Source organism: Sander lucioperca, chromosome 8 (genome assembly GCF_008315115.2).
Source record: "Sander lucioperca isolate FBNREF2018 chromosome 8, SLUC_FBN_1.2, whole genome shotgun sequence".
NCBI lineage: Eukaryota > Metazoa > Chordata > Actinopteri > Perciformes > Percidae > Sander > Sander lucioperca.
Window position 1 is genome coordinate 36,486,001 of NC_050180.1, and position 27,717 is coordinate 36,513,717.

Below are 27,717 nucleotides of genomic sequence, written 5' to 3' on the forward strand. Positions count from 1 at the left end.
ATGTAAACTAACTAACTGTATCAAATAAATGTACAACATTTCCCTCTGAAATGTAGTGGAGTAGAAGTAGTGTAAATTGAACTACTCAAGTAAAGTCCCTCTAACTTGTACAGTACTTGAGTAAATGTACTTAGTCAGTTTCCACGACTGCAGATGACTGAGTATGATGATCACAAAATGCTATAATAAACAACACAATGTAATATTACCCATTAAAACTCCTGAGTGCCTTGAACACATAGGCGTGGTGACCCAGCTCATCAGAGAGGCAAGATGCATGAGTTTCAAACACACAAAATGCCAGTCCTTGGTTCTGAATAGTGGGAGAATTCAGGGAGACCATATCCTTTCCTTCAGGGAAAAAACAGTGAAGAGACTCGGGAAGGTCTTCAGCTGTTGCCTGAAGGACACAAACTCCATCAAGGCTACCAATTCTTACCTGGAGGGCTGGTTGAGAACTGTGGACAAGTCTAGGCTCCCCAGAAAATTCAAGGCCTGGGCCTACTATAGCATGGGAGAGGCACTATCGATGGAGACACGATCAGCTCCTTAAATCCATGCTGAGGCAATAAGCAAGGGGATCAGCTACAGCACTACAGCTAAGACGATTTTTTTTGTCAAGGAGGGATTGCGGCCTAAGAAACAATCCAAGAACTGCTCTGTTGGTCTGTTGTTCAAGTCACGAGACTGGGTGATGACAGTTGACCTGGAGAGGCAGCTAAAAATGACACCAAATATCACCCAGTCTTAGTTAAGACCAGACATCATCTTGGTCTCTAAAGGCCACAAGCCAGCTCATCTTGCTGGAGCTAACTGTGCCCTGGAAGGGGAGGATGGATGAGGGGAAGAGAGGAAGAGGATGAAGTAGGTGGAGAATTGACACAAGAACAGGTGGAGGATCCGATGTATGCCAGTGGAGATGGGCAGTCGGGTTTTTGTAAGTCATTCCCTCAGCAAGGCCTGGAACTCTGGCCATTGCAGGACCAAGCAGGAGACGAGCAATCAACAACAATGTGGAGGCGGCAGAGAAAGCATCTACAGTAGGGTGAATAGTGGTAAAGTGGGACAGTTAAGCTTCATCATTTTTATCTTAGGAGGGTACAAGCTTAGATGGCCGTGACTTTTGCAATATTTGCAAAACCAGATATGGCGATGAAAATGATCCCATGAAGGCCAAGAAAAAATCTGCTGTATCTGCACCCATACTTCCACAATTTAAATCTTTATTATTATTTTTGTTGTTAACAATACTTGTATGGGTTACTATTTTGTATCCAGTTCATTCATTCAGTAATAATTGAATGGGTTTTAAGTGTCTTACTTTGTCAGTAGCCTATGTGTTTGAGGAAGAGTCATCCATCCTGTGTTTAATGTTTCTTTTTTCTTCTGTATAGTATAGTAGAGCTCTTAAGCTATTTAGAATAATATCATATGAGGGGCTACACATTTGGATCATCACTAAAATTGACGCAGAATGTACATTTTCAGAAAGTATCCCACTTTACCACTATTCACCCTAGATGACACTGGCTGAAAAGGAGTGTCCAGTGGGGCCAGTAGAATCCTACAAAACCCTCAGTCGAGTCGCCTGGACCAGGGTATCTATTGCAAGTCCCAAAACACCCAATGAGTCCCCACACCCCCACCCTCCACCTTGCCCTCCCCCTCTCCTCCTCAATAGCATTTAAAGCTACAGACACAGAAATGGCACATCCTAAGGAAAGCTCTTTGTGGGACTGGCTCTAGTGGCTGTAATTCTGCACCAAGGCTGAATTTCGGGAAAGAGACTTCAGATACAGTATTAGGGGACCACTAAGGCCTATATAAAAGAGACTTCAGATACAGTATTAGGGGACCACTAAGGCCTATATAAAAGCATCCAAAAAGCAGCATGTCATAGGACGTTTAACTAGAACTTAAAGGGTCGTTCGGTTCACCTATAGGCTAAATCACATTAACTGATTTTCTTCTTTTGTTTTTAGTTGAATATGGTTATGAAACTGGTTTTAGTAGACAGTAGGCTATCTGTATTGTAGCCAGAAGACCTTAGGTCCACTCCATAGCGCTGTGAAGATATGGAATGCGAGACTCAAGATAGACAGACTTGAAAAATTGTGAACCTGTCCTAATTCCGGCAATGCTCTTACCAAAGTGAAAGCAAAAGCTGAACAATTTTTTTTCCATAATTAGTTTCATAACTTTAAATTGTTGGCCATGAGGTTCTATTAAGTTTGTCCCTTGTCTGTATATTTTTAGTGATGTTACGTGCTGTGCCCTGCCGAGGCTTCGGAGCTTGAGAGGAAGTTTTGCGTGAAACGCATAGTGAGGCTTGTATCGTTTTAGACCAATGACGTCATTGATGACGCCCGAAGCCCTAACACAGTTAATAAATTATTGTTCCTGAAAAAAAAATAAAATAAAATTCTCCCCTCTACGTAATTTTACTAATTACACAAGCAGATGCATTGCCCTCTGCCCAGTTTACAAGCCCATTCACTACCCTCTGCCCGGATAAACCACTACCACTTTCCAGTTTTAGAACACTGATGCAATTATTATGAAACAATTATTTACCAAAAGATGGATTGCACATGATGTATATTTACAAGATATACAGTTATGTTATAAAGCATAAGCCTACTTATCAGGAAAATATAGCATACACTATATTGATAGGCTATTTATGGATTAGGCTACATCGAAATTGATTTCTTTTTTTATTCACAAGCCTTCATCTGTAATATTATATCTGCCTGTTTTACACTCTTTGACCAACAGGTGGTTTCGTGTGCATATTAAGCCTTGAGAAATTAACTCTTTTGCAAACAAATTTGCTGGAAAGCTTCAATGCTTCATTAACATTCATCTCGCCATCACTTGTATTTTCTTCCACTCCGATAAGTGCTGAAATGTCAGTTTGTGTGTATGTTTGAATTTGCTTGCGTTGTTATGTTCGATTTATTTTATGTTTGACCACCCCGTGCGATAGGAGGCGATATAGGCAAGTGCGTCAGGTTGCTCGGTTTTTTTCTCTCCTGGTTTTAATGAAACTACGGATTGACATCCTCATTGGAGCCGGAGTGGAGTCACTTATCAGAATTGAGAGGGGTTTTATGCCCTTTCCATTCAGTTGGTGTTGTGTTTGCTGCGCTGCACTCGGTTGTGGTGCAAACTAGCTAGCTAACAGACAACGCTGACTGTGGAGTTCACACAGTCGTCTGGCCTGTTTTACTGAGCGGCATTTGTGTCCGACTGCGCTTCCGCCATGTTGAACTGATTCAAGTTGTGACTGCTGGAACTGAAGTGACAAGCCCCAGACATCGGACTAACGTTAGAGAGAGTTAGGGGGCTGTTACCGCGCCGGTGACGCAGGAAAAACACCCAGAAGCAGAGGGAAAAACGTAGGAATTAGATCTTTCTAGTAACAGATTCTGGGTCCTGCGAAACTGTCCCTGATATAGGCCACGTTTATGTAATTACGACATCGTTCAATGCTGGACGTAGCCCGTGAATAGAGGGGGAAGTCATATCAAATTCCTGGTGAGTTGTTAGCTAACTAACGTTAGCTCAGTGGTGATTGTTAGCTGGCTGCTGCTGCCATTAGCGTCAGCTGGTGGTGCATGCAAGGTAACATTACTGCATTTTGGTTGCTTGTGTTGTTCAGTTGCTGGTGGTTTTATCTCTGTTAGCTACTGCTTATTGAATCCGTGACAATGTCAACGCGATTAAACTGCAATTCATGGTTTTAACCGTACGTGTAGTCCGATTAGCTCATTCCGCTAGATTCACTGAAGCTAGCGCAGATGGTCCTTGACACTGTCTACAGACTGAGAAGGAACATTTCCTTTAAATGTTTACAAGTGACTGATATTTGGTTATCCTCCACTCACAATTTGGTATATTTCATTAATAGTAGATTTATCAAAATCACGTTGTTGTTGTTAACGTTTTGTATCACTCTGGCCTCCAATATATAATTTTCAGTTTGTTTTAGCTAACGTTAAGTTATAACTTATACGGTACAGGTCACAGAACACCAACGTTACATTTCAGGAAATAGACGACTCCCCTGTCACTGATATGTTTTACGTTATCTAAGATAGCTAGCAACTTATTTTGAACGCTGAAATTGCTGCAGAGTGACGTTAAGCTAAATCGCGGGGTATTCATTTTATAGATGGGAAAAGTAGTTGGTTATAACCCGCTTGTCAAAATATGAACGTTAGCTAGCTAAATGCACCTTCGGGTATTTACTCGCACGTAAGCTAACGGCTAGCTAACTGTTTATCTAGCTAGATCGCTGGTCGTTAGCATGCTAGCACGACCGATGCTCATTGTAAATGGCGTTCCGGGAACATGGTTGGTCAACAATAACGCCGGGGAAAGTTATGTTAAATCGATAATCATTTGGGTTAGTGAGTAAACTATATGTGTGCTTAAGATCGTCCGTTATGTAGCAAAGATTTGGTGAGCAAGATTAATGTCAGGCCCTGGTCGAATAATGCGGCCTGCGTGTCTGTCTCAGCGTAACGGGCTTTGGACGACAAGGCCGTCACTGCTTTGCTGTCTGGGCGGATCTCCTTGTAGGCTAACCTAACGTTAGTTGCCGCAGCTAGCTATAGCAGCAGTCGTTAACTAACTAAACCACCAGCTGTTAACGCCGCTAGTTTGTATTGATAGTTACGTAATACCACCGTGTACTTTAAATGCACCTGGGCTGTCTAATTTTGAAGCTATTCCAAGGTAACAGACCTAATGTTACATGATCGATTTCAGCGTCCATAAAATGTTTTTTTTTTTTTTTCTAAATAACGTTATCGTTTCAAAGCCGGTTCAGTCCAAAAGGCCGCAGTTGTACATAGCGTAGCGCCTGTTTTAATGGTGGCTGTTGTTGCCGTGTGTCACTTTTTTGACACTGTTGTTAAAACATAACATGTTTTTTGTGCGTCATTAAAGTAACCCACCCTGTTCCCCCGTTAGTAGATAGTTAGCTAGCTAATGAGTGGTTTCACTGATAGTAGCTTCCATTACATGAAATGACATTTCGTTCTCAGCAAGCCAAAGACACTTGCCAGATTCTGCCTTAATAATGACTAATATAATGTACCCTCTGTAATGACAGCTGCAACCCAGATTTCTGATGCTAAAGCAGATGTCACTGGCCACTTGTAAAATAGGAAATGATCTAGCTTCACTACCCTTAAATTAGGAAAACACTCTTAACCCATCCTATATCCACATTAGTAGATAGTTAGCTAATGAGGGCTTTCACTGTTCAATACATTTTATGACATTTTGTTCTCAGCAAGCCAAATACACTCGCCAGATTCTGCCTATAATAATAACTTTAATGTACTGTCTGTTATGACTACCTCAACCAAATTGCTGATGTAGATTTCACTGGCCACCTAATTTGTGCAACATAAGAATCAATGTCTACCCATAAATAGAATAAAAAGTCAAATTATCCACTTTAATACAACCGTCTTAAAGGACAAATCCGGCGCAAAATGAACCTAGGGGTTAATTACATATGTGTACCGAGTCGACCGTTCTCTGGGATATGTTTTCATGCTAATCGAATGTGACCCGTCTTATAACGCTAGTCTTCGGGGCAAGGGTAAAGTAAAAATAAATCGCTATTTCTACACCACTAACAAGGCTCAAAATAGCACCACACTTCCACGGTAGCATAACGAGGGTCCCTACATGTAAACCGAAGCATTGAGAACTTTGTAAGTGTACAGACAGTTTATTAAAAAGAGTTTATAAAGACAATACCGTTCACATATACAGGCGGGTGCCATCTTGGGAAAACGGTCACAACCAGTCGAACGACGAACGCCGTGCTTGAGCTATGTTACTGGTTACGCGGCATTCATCGTTCGACTGGTTGTGACTGTTTTCCCAAGATGGCGCCTGCCTGTATACGTGAACGGTCATACAAGCTGGATCTTCTTGTCCTTGTTTTGTCAATCGTTCCTAATGGTAATAATTACATTGCACTCAAGTTAATTTATGAGAATAGAGAATGCCATGAAATCCACAAAAAGAAGTCATGACGGGGAAAGGAACAAGTGCGGTCAGACAATCCTGCTGGGATGTTTGTGTTTATTTTTTAGCCAGGGTTTTTCCTGAATAGGGAAAGTTTTGGCGCCCCCCCGAAGAGGTTTTAAGCCAGCGGCAAAGGAAAATCACATGCGCCAAAGCATCGGATTTTCAGCAGCTAGCCTCCCTCTCATCCACAGCCGCTATAGTTTACACATGCGGCTGGCACTGATAAGCGCTACATTGTATTGACTGGACCTGACCGCTCTGCTGTTGAGATGTAGTGCTATTGGGATCTCCTTTTGCAGAGTGAGGCTGTACCGGAGTCTCCCGGTGACCATGCTGCCCTAGAGACCGGCGGCGCAGCAAGAAGCTGCTGCTGACAGGCGCGGAGCTCTACTTCCGCCAGATCTCTGACTGCTGCCTGTCCGTGTGGTGGGCTGCACTGCCATCTGATCGCATCAGTAATACATTTAGCCCATTTCATAACAGGTTAAAAACGTCTTGTAGTCGCGTTAAATAGCAGCCCAGTTCCGTGTTTTGGTACAATTGGTTTCGACACCTGATGCGAACCGTACGACACATGAAAACCAGTTGCGACCGCTTTATCATTTCCCTGACTGCCTGAACAAGCTGCAGAGGCGGCTTCTTCTCACTGCAGAGAGACTCTGCTGCGCCCCGTTTACTTAACAGCGGCAGTTAAACTACAATTCATACGCAGTTCGTATGCATGCCAAACCGTGGTGGTCCTACTGTATGTTCAACATCACTAATCATTTATTGATCGATAGAATGCATTTCAAAATAGAAAAACATTACACTTCATAACACAATTGTATTATTGTACAAATGAGCTACAACAGTAATAGCAGTTTATGTAAGTCACTCCTAAATTCAATTTAGGAGCAAAACCACCTCCTCGGGGGGGAAAAAGTTGTCTAACCGTCAAGCCCGGTTTATATTAATTAAACAAACTGGAATTGGGGGAACTTTGTGTTTTCCTTGTCTTTACCATAAATTGGTGCCTAAAAATGTATCAGAATGCAGGAAATGATGTCTTTGACACTCAAAACCCCCCCCCCTATTCTGAGCCAGGAAAAATTCTGCTAGTAGCATGTAGCAATGTCACCTGTTCTCATCAAATAACTTAGTAAGCACAACTTTATTAAATCGATATGAAATAAAGGCCAAAACAACAAAAATAAGACATGGGTTGCAATAGACAGAATTGGCAGACGCATTACTAATGAAAAAGTCAGGAGTTTTTCAATACCCCAGTCATAAAAACTGTAAAAATGTATGTAAAATAATGTTTTCCCTTCGCTATCCATCACAGCTTCCCAATTGCCACGATACACACCTGAGGCTGTATGTTCATATCTGACCTTGCACACATTTGAGATGGTGCTGTTGACTGTGTTAGGACCTAAGATGGATTCAGGCAGGCTGTATCCTCTGGCTGCTGGCTTGTTCATAGCGAGTGTTGAGGGACCAGTGTTAGCATGATGGAACGGAGTTTCAGAGTTAAAATGAAACTAGGCTTTTGTAGTATTACGTTCACAGTGTAGCTGAGTTATTTTTTGAGCTGTTTATTATTATTTATATAATTATTATTATGAGGCTACATGGGCTGGTAGCGAACCGGCCACTGCAGTTTTGACTCCTCGTTGGCAAATTTGGTGTCTGAAAGAAATGTAAAAATTACCGTTTGTAATTGACCTTTGAAGCTTCTCAGTTGTAATTTAGAAAAAGCATGCAGGTGTGGGAGACCTATCTAGAACTGTAAATTTAAGATAATGCAGTGGCTGACTTTGTTAGGTGTAATTAAGATATGAGTCAGGAATAAGTCATTAATGATTGGCGCTGGATATTCTGAATCTAATTTAATCAGTGATCTGTATCAGCCCTCCAAAGCTTTGCTGGAGCATCCTAATTCGTAACACATCTAGTTGGTCACTGAGCACAGAACTTTTGTGATGAAGCTTGCGAGAAGAAAGTAGTTAACTACGAAGCACAGCCAAATTAAGAACAAGTTGATGAAGATGGTCATTTTAGTACAAGAATATACCCACCTGGTGTATTTGGCTCATGCATTATAAGTAACTTAACCAGCCTGTTGAAAATTCTGACCTTTAACCCTCTTTCCTGTTGCAGGTTATGCAATGGTCTCAGCGGCACATCCAGATCTCCAGGTGCTTGTGTCCCTCTCTCGTGTGTTCGGGCTCTCTTCCCTCTGCTCTACAGCTGAGGTGGCTGTGATTTCCCTCCTGGCCAGCGCTCCCTAAGAGGCCAAGATTGCCAAGATCTGCCCTGTGGCGAGCATGACAGCCACCACGCGTGGCTCTCCGGTGGGAGGCAATGACAGTCAGGGCCAGGGCCAAGGCCAGGCACCTGATGCTCAGAGCCAACCCCCCCTGCCACAGAACCAGGTCAGCGTCATCCTTCTAACTAATACTCAACATAGACCTTTCCTTAATGTCTTTCACTACATGTTAAATATTTTTGTTCCTGTCTCCTTTTGGCTGGCAACTGGTTTCATCCAATTGCGATTTCTATTTGTTTTAAAGTGCTCATATTATGCTTTTTCCCTTTCCTTTATTGTGTTATATATCTTTTTTGTGCATGTAATAGGTTTATAAAGTGAAAAAGCACAAAGTCCACCCTAAAGGGACTTACCATCTTCAACAGAAATCACTGTTCACCAACTGCTCCAAACAGCTCTATTGTAGTCCAGCCTTTACTTCCGTGATGAACGTGCGTCACTTTGTAATACATGTTACATGTTATGCTCGACTAGCTGCTAGCGTGGCACGCCCTCATACTCTGCTTCTGACTGGTTTGTAGTGCTGACCTACTGTAGGTACTGCGCATGTGCGACTCCCAACAAAGATGGAATAGAAGTAAGATGTCTCACTCTGTAGCTAAAACAGAGAGCTCAACACACAGGGTGAAAAGAGGAGCTGCAGCAATGTGTAGTACAACAAAAATAGTGTTTTTTCAAAATTAAACTATGTAAACCTATTCTGATATAACCTCTAAATACAATTATGAACCTGAAAATGAGCATAATATGAGCACTTTAAATGACTATGCATTGCACTTTCTTTCCAATGGTAGACACATGTATTTAAGTTAACCTGGGAAGGGAGAAGGAACGGAGTATTTTTTTGATATCCCACTTTGTTAGTCCAGATGCTTCAGCAGTTTTTTTTAACAGATATTGCTCGTACCTAAACCACATACAGATGCCCAAAGGGACGAAAAGGGAGGGGAGGAGGGAGCGGAAAAGGGGGAGAAAGGGAGTGAAAGGCAGTGAAAGACGAGGCATCAATGAACAGAGGTGTGTGTGTGTGTGTGTGTGTGGGTTAGAGATGAGCTGTAGTGAGATGTGAGAGGCAAGCTGCCTATGTAGGTCAGCCAAGCAGAAGGAGCCTTCACCACACACCCCCACATTTCATATTTCTCAGTTACCGTATGCATCTCCCTTAACTAGGTGTATCCCTCTTTTACATTTTCATACACATCTGCTCACACCACCACTGATGTTCATACACACTCGTTAGATTAGGAAAACGGGATTGGTCACTAGGGCTACACAATAAATCATTTTTTTTATCATCATAGCGATAACTTGCACTATAAACGCATCGCGAAAGACACTGAGGGATTTTTTTTAAAGTTAGTTGAAAGAGTATCAGTAGAAAACTGAACTTTAAAATGTAACTATCAGTTTTTATGTTACCTTTTCTGTCCAGTTCAATGTTAAATTTGTTCAGTAATAATAATAAATTTGTTTAATTCAGCAAGCAATTTGTTGTATTTTAGCAGTAAACTAAAAGCTGCAAAAAGGCATAACGGAGTACATTGTAAAATATCTATTTATCCCAAGTAATATTGTTATCGGGATATTCAACAATGTTATTGCATATTTTCCTCATATCGTGCAGCCCAAATGGTTACATTGGTGCTAAAATGCACATTCATTGATGCACATTGTTGCCTTTTGTTTCTCAAACACTCTTCTTTCCAAAAAATTCTATTTGACAGCACCGTAACATGGATACACCCACATACTAACACGTTTATACTTCTAACACAACCATGTCAGCCCTCGGTTTTTGTTTCCTCTGGGTAGATAAGGATAAAAAGAGCATTGCTCTGTATGCCAAATACTATGAGTATAGGGAGTTGAATGGCCTTGTTTAAAGGCCTTTCAGGAGAGACACCTGCTTCTTTATGCCTACATGCATGTACACTTAGTGACCACAACAATAGAAACCCTACCCCCATACAAGAAATGGGCCTTGCCTTTCTATTGGTATATGGCACCATAGAAACGGGTAGTAAAGTTCCACTTTTGCTTTGGATGTCAAAAAGTCAGTTCCTTTGCACTTTTAAAAGGAATATTCAACCAAAGTCTGTTTGGTTGTTTTGCTTCAGATTTTGATTAATTTATGCAAGAAATCATAGACATTAGTAAAATACAATCCTTCTTCTAGGGATGTAGTAAGACAGACAGATGCATTGAATTCTTTTTGGGTGGATTGGTATCAGCTTTTTTGCAATCGTTTCTGAAAAGCATCATACGTCTTACAGATACATTCAGGGATATAATGTAAGTGTCCGTTCTCTGTCCTTTCTCACAGAAAGTTTTCAGAACAAAACCTTTAGCCTAATGTTACTACTGTGAGTCGCCAGCTTTACAGATATCACACACAGCTAATGAACAATTCCAGATACATAATGCATTTAGCGATGTGTATTTCATATCACATTTTCACTCACTGTGACACTTCTACTGTCATTACTAAACATTGTGCCAAAATATGAACAATAACGTCGCCGTTAGTGGGCTTATTGGCTAGCGTTTATTACCGTTACCTCAAACCGCAAATAGATGGTACCCTAGGATACCGTTACCTAAAACAGGTGATTTAACGTCACCCCTCATTTTACACACAGTTTAGCAACAAAACAAAATGCTGCCGGAACATTAACAATGTGTTTAGCTTCTTATCTCATCTGGGGTCTGATAAACAGTAAATTCATCAAATTCAGTGTCCATAACGCTATTTTCCAATATACTGTAACTGTCATATTTCACGGGCCCCGGGTGAGTGTGGTTTTCATGTCGAGGCTTTTGTCACTGTTTGTCAGTTTGCCTGAAAAACTGCTATAATTGCGGTGCGCCGCTGCTAAATGTATATAGCGGAAACCCTGATGACAGTCAGCTAATGGACAAAGCTATATCATTAAGCATTTCTTCACACCTCCAAAATAATGCGGTTGTTTTTTATTTATGGCCAAGTCATGTTTCATCATCCATATGTTAATAGACACAAAATCAAAACGGATCGCCTCGAGGCGTTCTGGTGGTTTAATGGTTTAATACACATGCCATGTTACCACGACATCCAGCCAGGAATCTGTCATCACCCCCTATCTCACCGTGTGTTTCCTGGCACTGTCATGCTGTCAAAAAAGAAAACCAATCACCAGCAATTAAAACATCAGAGGATGAACAACAACATGGCTGTTGCGTATCTTCACCCGTAAGCCAAACATGAAATTCTTCACATCAATTCTTCATTGTATGATTTTGATTGTGTTTTTTTTTTTAGACATCCTCTCCAAACTCATCTAATGAGAACTCTCCAGTAAGCCCACCAGATGAGCAGGGCCAGGGGGATGGCCCCCCTCAGCTGGAAGAGGAGGAGCCCGCCTTCCCTCATACTGACCTAGCCAAGCTGGATGATATGATCAACAGGTATTTACTCACATGCTGACACAGAGGCGGCATCCTCAGCCACCCCTAATTCAGCACACAATATACAAAAGTGCATAGAAATATTACTCAGTGCTATAAGTGGTCAAAAACGCTACAGGGTGTCTTTTTAAGTGAGTTTGTTTGTAAAGTGGCACTTCCTAAAATTACCGTCTGTATTTAATCATGACAAACACACAATATACCAATTACAGAGGCTTGCAAAAGTATAGTAAAAGGGTGTTCAGGGTGATGTGCAGTGTTAGTTTTCTGCCACACAGAGCGTTTTGCATTTAGGCCAAAAACTTCAATTTTGGTCTCATCTGACCAGAGCACCTTCCTCCACTTGTTTGCGGTGCCCCCCACATGGCTTGTGGCAAACTGCAAACGGGACTTCTTAATAGGCTAGTTGTCCTTTGGACAGATTCTTCCACCTGAGCTGTGGATCTCTACAGCTCCTCCAGAGTTACCATGGGCCTCTTGGCTGCTTCTCTGATCAATGCTCTACTTTCCCGGCCTGTCAGTTTAGCTGGACGGCCATGTCTTGGTAGGTTTGCAGTAGGGCTAAACGATTAATTGCATTTGCGATAATATCGCGATATGTTAAAACGCGATTTCCTAATCGCAAAGGCTGCGATTTGGTCACATGACTCGCGAGAGCAAATCCGTCTGCACTCTGCAGAGAAAGCATCAACTTAGCATGCTAACACAACACTGTACCTTGAGCAGATTTCTGTCATTCAAACAACTCTGAGTTGTAGTTTAAAACTTTTACAGCCATTTTAATAAAATGAAGGGTTTTATTCTGGTTCGAGTCCATACGTGCAGTTAATGAATACAGACACGCAGAACTGAAGGCTCGGTTGGCAACTAGCTCTGATTAGCGGTTAGCTCCGGTTAGCGGTTAGCTCCGTTATAAAGATATGGAGTGGAGGAGCTGCCACTGAGAGGGGTAACAACCAGACTCTGATAAATGACGTTCGGGGAGCTTCCACAGCAGCGTGGCCGCGGTGTTTCAGCGGTTTTATTAGTACAGTTAATCCCACGGCAAGAACACCAGCAACTAGCTAACGCAACGATAGCCTCTCTGCACTCGGCAGCACGCAACTTCACGAGGGGGAGGGGCTGGAGGCAGCTCCTCTCTGTGCACTGTAAAAAAAAAATACACGTGTGTGTGTGTGTGTGTGTGTGTGTGTACTATATTTTTACTTTTTTAACTGTCTAGTGTGTAATTGTGTTTTGTTCATACTATAAAATGATTTATTGTTTGTCTTTGTTGAATAATACAGAAGACAAAGAGCTTAAAATAATCAAATCGAAATCGCAATATTTGGGGAAAAAATCGCAATTAGATTATTTTCAAAAATCGTTCAGCCCTAGTTTGCAGTTGTGCCATGCTCTTTCCATTTCCGGATGATGGATTGAACAGTGCTCCGTGAGATGTTCAAAGCTTGGGATATTTTTTTTTATAACCTAACCCTGCATTAAACTTCTCCACAACTTTATCCCTGACCTGTCTGGTATGTTCCTTGGGCTTCATGATGCGGTTTGTTCACTCTAACAAACCTCTGAGGCCTTCACAGAACAGCTGTACTGAGATTAGATTACACACAGGTGAACTCTATTTACTAATTAGGTGACTTCTGAAGGCAGTTGGTTGCACTGGATTTTATTTAGGGGTATCAGAGTAAAGGGGGCTGAATACTTTAGCACGCCACACTTTTCAGTTTTTTATTTGTAAAAACAAATTCCTAGCTCTCTATATTCTGTGTGCGCTGAAAAAAAATTCCGGTGTTAATACACAGCCCTAGCTGTGTAAATGCAAAACAAACAGGAGTTCACGAGCCACAAAACACTTTTCCAGCCAATCAGCAACAGGCGCTGTCAGTTGATGGTGGAGGGGAGGGGGGAGGCAGCATGTGAAGGTGCAGGCTAGAGGGTGACAATTTTTCGGGACTCCCGCGGGAATCACGTGACCTGCGGGAGTCCCGCTGTACAGGAGTCAATTTCACTGTCGGTAACATGTTCGAGACGGATAAAGCATAGAAATTAACGGGAGCGGGACGGAGCTGGAGATTAAATAAAAAAATTACGCTGCAATGCGGTGAGTGCGTCCAAAGATTGAGAGGCATTTCGTTTTCGAAAAGAGAAACGGACTGGGAATACCGTGACCCGCGGGAGTCTCGAAAAATTGTCACTACCTAACCCTAACTAGGGTTGGGCATCGTTTCGATTTTAACAATTCTGATTTCAATTCCGATTCTTCCTTTCGATTCCGGTTCTTATCGATTCTCCATTCCGATTCTTTGAGGGGTGGAGTTGAAACGGGTCACATGCTTATTTCACAAATAAGAGGAAAGTTTTATTTTGATTCAATGGTGGGTTGCAGTTTTACACGGCTTTTTCAACGTAAAATAAAGCCACACTAGAGTGCTGCTTACTGTGCTCCAAGGCTGCAACACAACAAGCGCCTGGCCGCTACGGAAACCAAAACTTGCGCATGTTAAATTTGGAACCCATGATCAGATTTGAAACCAAATCCTCCAAACGATTCCAATAAAGAAACGATTCTACTGGAATCGTAATTTTTGAAACGATTCCAAGTAGGAATCTGTTCTCGATGCCCAACTCTAACCCACCCAGCACACACACACACACACACACACACACACACACACACACACACACACACACACACACACACAGTCATAGTCACAGATAACTTTAGACAACAGAGGGAACGAAACAGGAGCGGGACAGGATTTGGGAGTCTTTCTCACGGGATTTTGCAGTACAGGATTTTTTTTGGGGGGGGCAGCCACGTGATCGGGATGTGACGGGAGTATTTTTGTGGGCTCGGGATGGGAGCGACAATTGATTCCCGTGTCACCCTCTAGTGCAGGCCTGCCATTAGTTATCTGTCTGTGAATCTGGGGGGTGGAACTTCTGAAGGGAGGGTTGTATTTGTTTAGCAGTTGAGTTCAAATATCAACAATCTTTGCATAGCATCGCTAACTGCATCTTTAAAGGAACACGGCGACTTATTGGGACTTTGTCTTATTCACCGTATCCCCCAGAGTTAGATAAGCGACTGCAACATTAACACGCTGACAACATTGTATTCAGAATGCAGGGCTTGACATTAACTTTTTAAGGCACTTGTCCTTTGGACAAGTACATTTCCGTTTCACTTGTCCATGCACAAAAGTCACTTGTCCGGGTAAAGATTTATCATTTTATAAAAAAAGTTTTGTGTGTTTTGCTAATGCAGAATTCGAACAAACCGTTGAAAGCATCCAAACACTATCAACATTAATAAAATTCAGTTGAAACAGTAAAAACAAATGTGTCCCAAGAATAGATTTCCCCTTGAACAAGAACAAAGGATCTCCAGACTCCAGACTAGTAATACGTTGCACGCCGATATACAGTGCATCACCAGAGGTAGTGGTGACTTGAACTTACACTATATCTAAAATAATTTTGTAGACATAACAGTGGATTTTGCCACGAAATGTTGGTGTTAACTTTTTTCTTTTCTTTTTCTACGATTTCACTTTCTACCTGGCAGAGGCTGATTTACCAAGGGATCATTTAAAAGGTGTAGCTACTTTACAGTTGATTATTAGCTGAAGTCGCGGAGCTGAGGTTTTACAATAACTGACGGACAAACGAGCAGTGGAGTAGTAAAAATACGAGGCAGAGAGCCAGCCGCTAAATGAGTCTTAACTCCTTAACTTCATGCTTCATGAAGTTAACTTCATGCTTCATCCACACAAAGCACATTGTTATCGCCACGAGTGACATCTGTGTTTGGCTTGTTTTCTGTGAGTGATGTGGCGACGGGGTAACGTTAAGGTGGAGTTAGCCAACTAACACCGGCTGGCTGGCTTGCTGGTTCCGCCGTGCTTTTATGCTGCATCGCTTACAGAGAATGAGCTGAACAGCAGGCTGGGTCTAACGTTAGCGGTCCGCTGACCCGCTGCTGCTGGGTCTAACGTTAGTTAATGTATTTGTTTCAAATCTGTAAAATAAAATCGGTAACATAGACATAAGCTAATAAGTAACATGGCATTTTATTTTGTCTGAGTTTTAACTTTTTGAGTTTTAATTTCTCTTCCACTTGCCCTACAAAAAACTTGTTCCGGACAAGCCTTAATGTCAAGCCCTGGAATGTAAAATGTTTTTTATAGCACTTTTTAATGAGTGATTGCGTCAAAGTGTTCACGAGATACCAACCTTTCGTGAACTTGTGAATTTCGTCAGCCATCTTCTCTCGTTTTCATGGAGACAGACGCGGTCTGCACAGAGAGGAGGGGCTGTGTCTGTGTGCGAGAGAGGTGTGTGACAGAGAGACGGAAGGAGAGCATGGAAAGGAAGTGCAGCTGAACGAATACGCTGCATGTTTTAAATAGCGTTAAAAATGTGGCGGCCGGTGTTGATTCTGTGGCGCACTGCCACAAATTAGTCTGTGTTGGAAACACTGATGTAGATATACCATGCAGTATCCATGCTTCTTACACACACATGGTGGTTTTTCTGTTGATTCACGTTTTTTTTTTTTCTCCCAGGCCTCGTTGGGTCGTTCCAGTTTTGCCAAAAGGAGAGTTAGAAGTCCTCTTGGAAGCTGCTATTGACCTGAGTAAAAAAGGTAGGAATATACAGAATGTTCTTTTATGTCTATAGAAATGTTTGTGATATTTACATCCCACAGTCAAGCAATGTAAAGGTTAATCATGCAGTGCAGATTATCAAGTCTAGTATCAGCCCACTACCAGAGCCCAATGTGTCTTTTTCAAATAGTATTTTTTGTTACTTTGATCTAAAATAGTGTAACATATTAAACAAAGATATTTAATTTCCAATTAGAGAAAACAGAGAAAAGCAATACATATTCACATTTTAGAAACCGTAACCAACAAAAATAAACCCATTTTGCTTATGATTAATGGATTATAAATAGTTTGTGTGATTAATTTCTGTCGTTATTTTCATTATGAAAAAACCCAACCAACAGTCCAAAGCCCAACAATTTTTAATTTAAATAAAGCAGCACATTGCAAAACTTTTTGAGAAGCTTGACATTTCGCCACTAAATCAAGCCTTCTTCCACCTGATACTTCCCTCTGTACTGAACCAAATATACATGACCTTTACTTTTATCTGCACTAATTATGTATGTAAAACTACCTGCCTCAGGTCAGTGCCAGAATTGCAGGCCTACTCTGCCTATTACATCCAGGCTGATCGACTCAATAATCAGAAATATCTCGTCAATATATGTTTTGTTGTGTGACTGAGATCAAATTCCAGAAATCCATCTTGTTGTGTTGTCTGAACAGGGCTCAAAAAGCAGCCCCACTTTTAAAAACCACAGTAGAATCGCCGCTATAGCCCCTGTAGGCCATTTGTTAAAAACTTTCCAAATTATGTCAAAAGTCTTGTCTTTAATGTCCTTATAGTAAGTCTTAAAGTGGCTATTCGGAACTTTCAGTTTGTGTTGATTCCAGCGGCCGCTTTGGACAAAAATTTTAGTGTTTTTATCCACACCTGCTGTAATTAAGGTCTTTTCTTTACGGTGCTGTGTTACCCACTGTAGATTACTGAGTTGGCGTTGCCAGGAGGTCATATAGTCGCGATGAATGTTTTGCTCAGACAGAAAATCATTCATTTACAATAAGAGAATACGTTACAGATGCATCGTTGCATTTCAAGTGTTGCATACGGTAACTTAGCCTACTTTGGATGTATCGTGAGCTAAACCGGGTATCACTGTCACTGTGTCACGAGCCAAAGCATTAAGAGTTTGTTGTAGCAACCAACGTAATAATAACTTTGATTAATATAGTGCATTATATGAAACCTGAGGATGCTTTACACAGGTACAGGGGAACAAGGGAAAAGAAAATAGTAGGCCAACACAAACACGGACTGAGAAGAAATAAAACCGGACACTAAATGGAAGGGGGACTTAATTTAATGTAGGTTACTGGCGTACAACCACATTGCGCATTGTAAAGTTATTTTATGAATTAAATGGACACATTGCATACCTAAGGGCCAATTCGGGGACGGTTTTGAATCATTTACAATCCCGTAATTGTCTCCATCTGTTGAAAGCCTGACCGAATCGGGTTTTCACACGTTGTCTTTCACTTTCACTTTTAGCTTTTAGTTCTTCTTTGTTTAAGTTCCTTCTTTTCTGTGATGGTCCTGCCCAAATATCAGCAATAACTACAACAGAAAACTTGTAAAATACAATTATGGTCGGGGGGGAAAAAAATCAGACCCGGGCAAAGGCATTCATAAAAAAATACCAAAATAGCGTTCTTTACACGCTTAGTCTTGTTTGGTCTTACAGGTCATTTATGATCATCAGATAAAAAAAATACACAGTTTCAGAAACATTTTAAAGTTACATATTGTTACTTTAAAAATATATTAACGATAATTAAATATAATTATCTGATATTTGCAGAGAATCTACATTTGGCTTTGTAACCTCCTTCATGCTCTTCATGTTCATTAGTGTCTTTTCATTTCACTTTGTAGCACATTTTATATGAATTGTGTGGTATTAAATGGGATGTATTTCCTTGCAGGACTGGATGTTAAGTGTGAGGCATGTCAGAGGTTTTTCCGAGATGGTCTGACCATCTCCTTCACAAAGATCCTGACAGACGAGGCGGTCAGTGGCTGGAAGTTTGAGATTCATGTGAGTTTTTATTGTTGTATGTATTTTGTTACTTTGAAAAATAGCTTCTTAAAGCCAAAAAATCTATGTCAAAGGAGACCTATTATGCTTTTCTGTATTTTTTGTCATATCTACAATGTTACAATGCCAGATGTTCATATTCATATAATACTATCATATTATAACCTTCAAATAATGAGGTAAACGATACAAATAAAAATAAATCCCTGTCAGCCAACGCCTCCGATTTTCCACTGTCCCCGCTCTGATTTTAACCGTTTTTTCCACACTTAGATTTCTATGGTCATCTGCTTTAGGCACACTACTACAGTGTTATTACATTACATTGACTGCTACATATAGCTACATCCTAACATCAGGGAAACCTGTAATCTTGGTTGTAAATGTTGGTAATTTCTCCCTAGTTTCAGATCACATTCCTGTTAAGACATTTTAAATAAATCATTTAAATTTGACCATATGGCCTTAGCAATAAACAAGCCATTCTTTAATTACACTGACTGTTGTTTTGTGCTCCTTTTGTAACCGCACGTGTTGCCCCCTACTGGAATTCAGATTGAATGGAGTTTTAACGCACTTCCGCATTTGCAGCACTTCGCCGAACCGGATGCGTTGTCCATTAATATTATACAGTCTATGGTTCTTACAGAAAATGACTACTTTGTACTGGTTTAAATAGGAGGGATCAAATGTGTTATGAAAGGTTGACAACAATTTATATTATTGTCAGGTGGCATGACTCAGCAGCATAGTCACCCTAGCTTTATTTATTCTTTGACATCCTTTCACTTATCTCATTGGATGCATGCATTGTTCAGACCTGCCTATAGATTGAGATTTCCTTTTGGTTTTCTTAGAGCTGAGTAAAAGAAGCAACGACCGCAGCAATTCAATGGTCTTTTTGTTAGAAGTAGCTGTTGTGTTCTATTAAGGAGATTGATCTCTGGAATCTTTTCACGATAAACCAGTGAGACAAACTAAGACATAAAGGAGCAAAAACAACTTTGTTTCTCCTCCTACCCTGGAATAATGTTGACTACATAAAAAAAAAACTTATTTTATACCGTTAAACAGGAAACACTTACTTTTTATGATCCACAGCTGCTCTGATTATTCTCATTACACTCAAAAATGTTTAGTGTGCAACCAGATTCTTGTAAATGACTTGACTTTACAATTGATATCTGGCTCCTTCAGATCTTTGAACCAGTCAGGAGCCATGCAGAAGGGGCAGCGAATTGTCATTTTATTAATTATATAATTAGCAGGCACACTTTTTATTTGTTTGTGGAAATCTGAAGTTTTCACTTAAAAAATGTTAATGATGTGAAATTCCAGTAATTGCACCAAAATGTGAGTAAAACATTGGACTTGGCAGGTAGTCCATTTTCGGAGTTAAGTCTGTAGCAGCTCTCCTATTAATGCTCGCTTGACTGCAGGGTAACTGGGCAGAAGCCATGAATAATATAGTATTTCTCATATTTCCAGGTACATTGTATTACTGTTAAGGTATCAGTTATAACATTCGATTTTTATAAACAAGAACGCAAACTAATAGCACATAATAGTTTGAAGCGTGGACCCACACTGTTGAATCAGTTTAAACTTGTTATTTTTGGGTAAAGCCCTAATGTTTGTTTTAGGTCATGGCATATGAGTGATCTCTTTGTTATTTGTGCAAAAAAACATTAAATATAAATGTATTATACTGTGCCAAATATCTTTATTGTATTATAAGGAAAGATCTATTGTGGTAACATATTTTCAGCAGAGCTTCCACTCTTTCTTAAACTGTTTTAGCATACTGGGCCTCTGAAATCAACTTTAATGGGTGCAGAAGAGTAGATCCAGGAGATAAAAGCTTACAATAAGAGAGAAGATTCAGACATTAGCTGAGTTACAGGTTACTGTGCTAACTCATATTTTTTACACAGTGCATCATTTTGGTGATATTGCAGTCACCAGTCCACAGCTGTTGTGGTTGGAAGTGACTTAATGTAGTTCACTTTTTTCTAATCACATCAATAAATAATGGTTCTGCAGTTCTGTTTGTTTGGCAAGATGAACAGGTGACATATGTACACTGTTGTGGAATGGGTGTTGATGATGTCAAACTGTATTTATGAACATTTTTGTTGTAATAAGTCAAAATATACTTGGACCATGTGCCTATGTTGTCTATGTGTGGGAAAACATTGGATTTTCAGGTCAAAATGCAAGAGTATTGTTACTAAACCAGAAGTGGATGGCAGCATTTCTGAGAAAGGACATTTTCCTGTTAGACTTGAAATTCTTTTCCTCACCCGCCCTTGCTTTTTTCCCCTGTCTTTCATAGTCTAATTGTTGATATGCCACTGTTTTTTTTTTTCTATCCACAAACCTTGTTTCACAGAGGTGCATCATCAATAACACACACCGGTTGGTGGAGCTGTGTGTGGCCAAGCTCTCTCAGGACTGGTTCCCTCTATTGGAGCTGCTGGCCATGGCCACCAACCCTCACTGCAAGTTCCACATCTACAACGGCACACGGCCCTCTGAGACTGTCCCTGCTGGAGCACAGCTGGCTGACGATGAGCTCTTTGCCCGACCACCAGACCCACGCTCTCCTAAGGTGAATCACCACCGCAACAGTTAGCCAAATACGAACATTTTACCTTTTTTAATATAAATTATGAAGCTCATTATAGACTCTTTCATCCTTATTCTTTCAACTGGCCAGGTTTTGCTGACCCTTTCGCCCTGCAACACAGTTTTAGATTGTGCTTGATATTACTTTTTAATTACACTTTTAATACACTTATTTCTTTTATATGATAAATGTTTAGGTGTGTATAAAATTATAAATAATTTTGTCAGGAACTGTCATGCAGAAAACAGGCTGACGACATCCATATAGTCAGCCTTAGCCTTACCCTAAGGGCCCTTACAAAACGAAGAGAATCCCTCTCTGGAGTAACCTGATACTGAAAAATATGGAACTCACTGTCTAGAAGACACTTAGTCCTTGTGTCAGAAACAAGATTGTATAAAAGAGAAGGTGGATACACCAGAGAATAGTAATTTTACAGTGAAAAGTGATGAATACAGCGTGGGCACGGGGTCAGTGAATAGTACTGCAGTGCTGCTTGCCTGTCTGCCTCTGTTGGCAGGGGGCCCAGGACTACTTAGGGCTCCACTGTGCAACTATTAAGTCAAATTTGCTAATGTTGTATTCTTTTTTTTTTTTTTTTTAGCTTAAAGTTATTTAGTGGCTAAAAAGCAGCAGTCAAATTTCTTGTTGGGTAAAGCTGTTTGAAGTCTCTCCCAATCCCCCTATAATACTGTGTCTCTTCCTCGATGCCTTGGATCTCTTTCTCAAATGAGACTCGAGGAGAAGATAATGCATGAAAATACTGTTTTTCAAACTTGTAATTGTGAACTTAGCTGTAGGGAAAAATCTGGAAATTAGTTAATTTTGTTGAGTAAATGTCTGTTATAATCCCAACCTGAAATCTCAACACAATTTGTGAAACCATCCCTCAGTCAACAGATTAAAGGCAACTTCTTCAATGTGTTTTTCTCTCTATTTTTATAATCCACAGGGCTGGTTGGTGGACTTAATAAACAAATTTGGCACGTTAAACGGGTTTCAAATGTTGCACGATCGCTTCATGAGCGGCCAAGCACTGAACGTCCAGATCATCGCTGCACTTATCAAGTGAGGCTACATAATGTCGATGGGCTTTCCTAAACATTTTATGTGCTCTAATGTTCTTACAAGTTTGTGTGAGCTGATTTTGTGTTCTCTGCGTTACAGGCCTTTTGGCCAGTGTTACGAGTTCCTCACATTACACACGGTAAAGAAGTACTTCCTTCCAGTCATCGAAATGGTTCCCCAGTTTCTAGAGAATCTTACAGATGAGGAGCTAAAGAAAGAGGCCAAGAATGAAGCCAAAAACGACGCACTGTCCATGATAATCAAGTCTCTGAAGAATCTGGCTTCTCGTGTACCAGGGCAGGAGGAGACCGTGAAGAATTTAGAGATTTTTAGATTAAAAATGATTCTTAGGTGAGTTTTAAAAGATCATGTCTTTGTCAGTTCTTATCACCAAAGTAAGCATTTTCTTTCAAATTTGAGTGCAATATGATTTAATGTTAAGTAAATTCTCAATTCTTATCACCAGGTTATTGCAAATTTCTTCTTTTAACGGCAAAATGAATGCACTAAATGAAGTTAACAAGGTGATCTCCAGTGTGTCCTACTACACTCATCGGCATAACCCTGAAGAGGAGGAGTGGCTGACTGCAGAGCGCATGGCGGTAGGATCAGCTCTTGACTTTGGTACTGTGCATCAAATATTTCTGTATCTAAAATCCGATTCACTCTGTCTTCTTGTCCTACGTCAGGAGTGGATCCAGCAGAACCACATCCTGTCCATTGTGCTGAGGGACAGTTTGCACCAGCCGCAGTACGTAGAGAAGCTGGAGAAGATCCTTCGCTTCGTTATCAAAGAAAAAGCTCTTACAATGCAGGATCTGGACAACATCTGGGCGGCACAGGTACACTGCAACCAACAATATTTTTAGTATTATTCTCATGAATAATTGTTTAGTCTATAACGTGACGGAACCAAAAGATTCACTCATGTAGTAATTTCTAATAACATGACACACAGCAAGCTAAGCCAGCAAATGTTTGTTTTTCTATAGTTCTTAGTATTTACCTAATGCTACATTACAAAAATGTAAAGTATTACTTTCCTTATATAGTCTGAGTATGCTCATATTTAATTTTGAGTGTTGGTGTATTTTAGTTGGAACTAAACAGGCAAACATGGATATACCCTTCAACAGACCCTTGATTTCAGAATACAACAATACAGCACTGTTACTTGAGTAATTGTGATACAACTTAAAGTGCTCATATTAATCTCATTTTTAGGTTCATAATTGTATTTAGAGGTTGTATCAGAATAGGTTTACATGGTTTAATTTTCAAAAAACACAATTTTTTGTTGTTGTACTGTACATTGCTGCAGCTCCTCTTTTCACCCTGTGTGTTGAGTTCTCTGTTTTAGCTACAGAGTGAGACATCTCACTTCTGTTCAATCTTTGTTGGGAGTCACACATGCGCAGTAGCTAGGTAAGGACAACTAGCCATTAAGAAGCAGAGTATGAGGACGTGCCACGCTAGCAGCTAGGCGAGCATTATAACGTGTGTTTGTCACCGAAGTAAAGGCTGGACTACAATAGAGCTTTTTTGGAGCAGTTTGTGAACAGTGTTTTCTGTTGGAGATGGTAAGTCCCTTTGGGGTGGACTTTGGGCTTTTTCACTTTGTAAACCTGTAACATGCACAAAAAAGATATATAACACAAGCCAAAAAGCATAATATGATCACTTTAACACATCATGCCTTAAGTGTGTGGTTCTGTCGTTTGTGCTACACTGTAAGGACAAATGTTGTTTTCTGGAATGCTAAATGGAAAACGTTTGGAACTATTTAGTTAATATGGGACTGCCAGAGTGCAGACGTTCACTGTGTTTACCTTCATTAAATCGCCTTAAAACAAAACCAGGCTGCTACGGTATAACCAATCAGACCTTTATACACATCAGACTGGTAGGTTATAACTTGACTCAGCCAGACATTTCTTCATTTTTGGCCGAGATGGACGGAATAGCGCTGCAGTTATTCAGTGTTTACACTGTATGAATTAGCCTAGCGGACTTCTGCTCATAGCTTTATCCTGACAGAATACCCCGGTGAATTTCAGCTTCAACTTTTTTTTAGCCCCACACATTTTTGAAACAGAGCAGCTAATAATGATAATGAGAGCATGTTAGCGGACTGCTGAGTCGACTCTCACACTGAGCGGAAATGGAAACGCTGTGCTCCAACATTTGTCTTTCGGTTTAATAAAAGTTATTCAATTATGGGTTCTGTTATTCTACAGTATTGAAGAAGAAAAAAAAAAAAGGATATCTGAATCCCAAAATTGAAATACGAATACATACCCAACAAATGAATATCCGAATAGTTGAATATTTGGGTCTAGCCCTAGTACAAATAATGGCTCTCTTTTCTGTAACTGAAACACAACTGCAGTTGTTCCTCCCAAACAAAAAGTTGGCTGCTGCAAAAAGTACTGGCTGTCAATTGCTACTTGTCCACATTGTAACTGCAGCGTATCCCAGCCACTGCTGAGACGTCTGGTGTTGGACGTTAAAAGCATTTTGTTAACCCAACAGTCTGGTTGTTGTGTATCTGCAGGCTGGTAAGCATGAGGCCATTGTGAAGAATGTCCATGACCTCCTGGCCAAGCTGGCATGGGACTTCTCACCTGAGCAGCTCGATCACCTTTTTGACTGTTTCAAGGTTAGTAAGAGTTGTATTAATTAATCAGTCACTTAATCACAGATTGTAAAGGGGTTTTGTATAGAATTTACTGTATCTTTTCATTCGGTTCTTGCTTAATCACATTACAGTTGAATTGTTGCATCACAACAACATGCTCTTGTATGCCCTGCCTTAACCTCTGGACTTGGTTGTTCCTCTTGTGCAGTCAAGCTGGACCAATGCCAGCAAGAAGCAGCGTGAAAAACTGCTGGAACTTATCCGGCGCTTGGCTGAGGATGATAAGGATGGGGTGATGGCCCACAAGGTCCTCAACCTGCTGTGGAACCTGGCACACAGCGATGATGTGCCTGTAGACATCATGGACCAGGCTCTTAGTGCTCACATCAAAATATTAGATTACAGTTGTTCACAGGTACATGTTGGTGAATATGTTTTACGGTTTTATAGGCAAAATAACAGATGGGAGGGCTAATTTAACTTAAAAAATACTGAGGATGTTTGATTTTTCACTCACAGGACAGAGACACACAGAAGATTCAGTGGATAGATCGCTTCATAGAGGAGCTACGAACCAATGACAAATGGGTGATCCCTGCCCTGAAGCAAATAAGAGAAATCTGTAGCCTCTTTGGAGAAGCCCCTCAAAACCTTAGGTAAGGTCATGGTAAAAATCTATTTTATATTACAGGAACATATACAGTATGATTCTAAGGTCGGCAAGTAAGAAGTGTTATTTTCAATATAGTCTTCAATTATTTTATTCTGAATTATTCATATGTATTTTACACATAATGCATGAACACTCATAAGAAAAGCAACAATACACTTAATTTTAACATTCATTTTGACCAGCTGACATTTCTGTCATTCTCCTCACGTTTGCACACAAACTGCGGCATGTCAACTCTTCTGCTTAGTACCCAAGATAGTAAAGGGCCCTGCAGTTTAGTGTTGCATCATTGCAAGATTACATCAGAGTTATCCCCTGCAACTCACCCTAGTGCACTAATTAACCATCAGTGCTGACCAACAGGGCTATTAAATATATCTCAGTAAAACAAATTTTGCTCCCAACTGATTTTGACTGTTGGTCTGTTCTTAAAACATGTCCCACTGTGTGTGGGCCCCTTAAATCAAGATTTTTCCAAGGCATTACAGGTTAAAAAAAAAAAAAAAAAAAAGAATCACAATTGGATTCTTATATCGTTCAGCCCTAGTTAGGATGGTTTGAGGCAAGGGATGCTCATGTTTTTTCAGTACACTGAAAGGAGCTGAATGGTACTTACTTTGTTTGCTTTGTTATACTGCAACAAAGTTAATGCTGCAACTGCAGTTGAAAGATGGCGCTGGAGAATGTTAAAAAGCTTGTGCCTAATCAACCAATACAAATGCCCATTTCTGTCTACAGCTGACTAGCTAGTTATCTGTCTAGTCTGGTAGCTAGCTTGTCAAAAAATGTTCAGTAAATATTAAGAGTTAGTTTGTGTTTACATGAATATGTTTTTAAAGTCATAGGCCTTTTTCACAGCAGACATTTTGATTCGTAGAACTAGGAAAAGCACAGTTGTTCCTAATAACATTAACAATGTTATTGGTACAAAAAACAGATACACCTGTGCTTTTTCTACTATGACATGTAAAAAATGTCTTCAATGAAAAAGGCCTATTTGCTATATATGTTGATAAGAAGCGTAGGTTCAACATAATGCAGGCCTTGTTCTGTCAGTGAATCATGTTATAAGGAATTTAAGATGTCAGGGAGATGTAGTAGTTCAAAAGGAGATATTGTACATTTAACTTAAGCAATAATTCAACATTACCATGGTAAATTGTGAAAGAACTGTAAGAATGATATTAACTCATATTGTTTAGAATTAATTGTAAATTATTTTGATTTGAAGTAGTGTTTTTTCTAGTCAATGTAGAAAACATGTAGTATACATGCCTATTGTTTTTCAGAAAGAAAATGAAAATGCCAATTAACATACAAACGAACTTAGTGGGGTAAGTTGAGTGCTAATTTCAGGGTTCTACCTATTTCTGTTTCACGTCAAGTCTAACTTTCTCTTTGACATTTTTATGATGTATATATATATATACTATATAAAATGTAAATCTCTGTCATGAATCCGCTTAAGCAATTCTTTCTTGGGTTTCATCTCAAATGACTGATTCCTCATCTAATCTCCTATTCAAAGTCCTGCACATGTGTAGTTCAGTCAAACAAGAGACAAGATACTTGTATTCGGACTAATGGCTAAGCAATGAGCTCTAGATTTTGGTTGGGTCTGGGGAACATTAAATTATATCTTCTCTGCTCTTGCTGTTTGCAACCTTGGCAACCCAGATGCTCTAAGACGCCTAAAGAGAAACATAAATCATTGATCAATAGGACTAAAATCTGTGGTCACAATCATAATATGTAAGGGATAATGTAGCGCGAGCCGGTCATTATTGTGAATTACAACCCTGACCGGGTGATGCAGGACCCCGACTCAATGCAGAGGGTTCTTGAATCAGCCTGAAGGGGTTCAATTCACAATAATGATCGCCTTGCTCTACATTATCCTGCTTTTTACACGGCTACTCATACAGAAGTTACACACTGATGACGCCTGCGTCCCAGTCAGGACAGGTTAACTACTGCTGATTAGCACGGCTCTCAGGCGGAAGCCAGGTTGCCCCGGTGAGTGAGATAACCACGGAGCTACCTAATGCTTCGTTTTGCACTGTTGCCATTAGCACTGTTAGAGATCCACGTTTCCTCCGTCCCCCATCTCCCTTTGTGATCTGCTGATCAGCGGTATGAGCACAAATATTGATTTTAAAACGATTTTATTGATTTTAAAATG

General features: G+C 40.3%; 1 protein-coding gene across 7 annotated transcripts in view; it reads left to right on the top strand.

Annotated features, from left to right (window-relative positions):
• Positions 1-27,717, top strand: part of usp9 (ubiquitin specific peptidase 9) — a 53,229-nt gene that overhangs the window by 508 nt on the left and 25,004 nt on the right. For 2 of the 7 annotated variants that reach the window (XM_031282714.2, XM_031282625.2), the window contains exons 1-14: positions 3,072-3,540; positions 8,203-8,477; positions 11,670-11,815; positions 16,384-16,463; positions 18,415-18,527; positions 20,920-21,138; positions 22,109-22,224; positions 22,324-22,575; positions 22,691-22,826; positions 22,914-23,066; positions 24,779-24,883; positions 25,071-25,277; positions 25,382-25,518; positions 26,825-26,869. In XM_031282714.2, coding sequence (XP_031138574.1) covers positions 8,370-8,477; positions 11,670-11,815; positions 16,384-16,463; positions 18,415-18,527; positions 20,920-21,138; positions 22,109-22,224; positions 22,324-22,575; positions 22,691-22,826; positions 22,914-23,066; positions 24,779-24,883; positions 25,071-25,277; positions 25,382-25,518; positions 26,825-26,869 — 1,817 coding nt within the window. In that variant the 5' untranslated portion in view covers positions 3,072-3,540; positions 8,203-8,369. Of the gene's footprint in view, positions 1-3,071; positions 3,541-3,605; positions 3,628-8,202; positions 8,478-11,669; positions 11,816-16,383; positions 16,464-18,414; positions 18,528-20,919; positions 21,139-22,108; positions 22,225-22,323; positions 22,576-22,690; positions 22,827-22,913; positions 23,067-24,778; positions 24,884-25,070; positions 25,278-25,381; positions 25,519-26,824; positions 26,870-27,717 lie in introns of those variants that run through there. The other 5 variants (XM_031282797.2, XM_031282884.2, XM_031282395.2 and 2 more) reach the window with 4 other exon arrangements.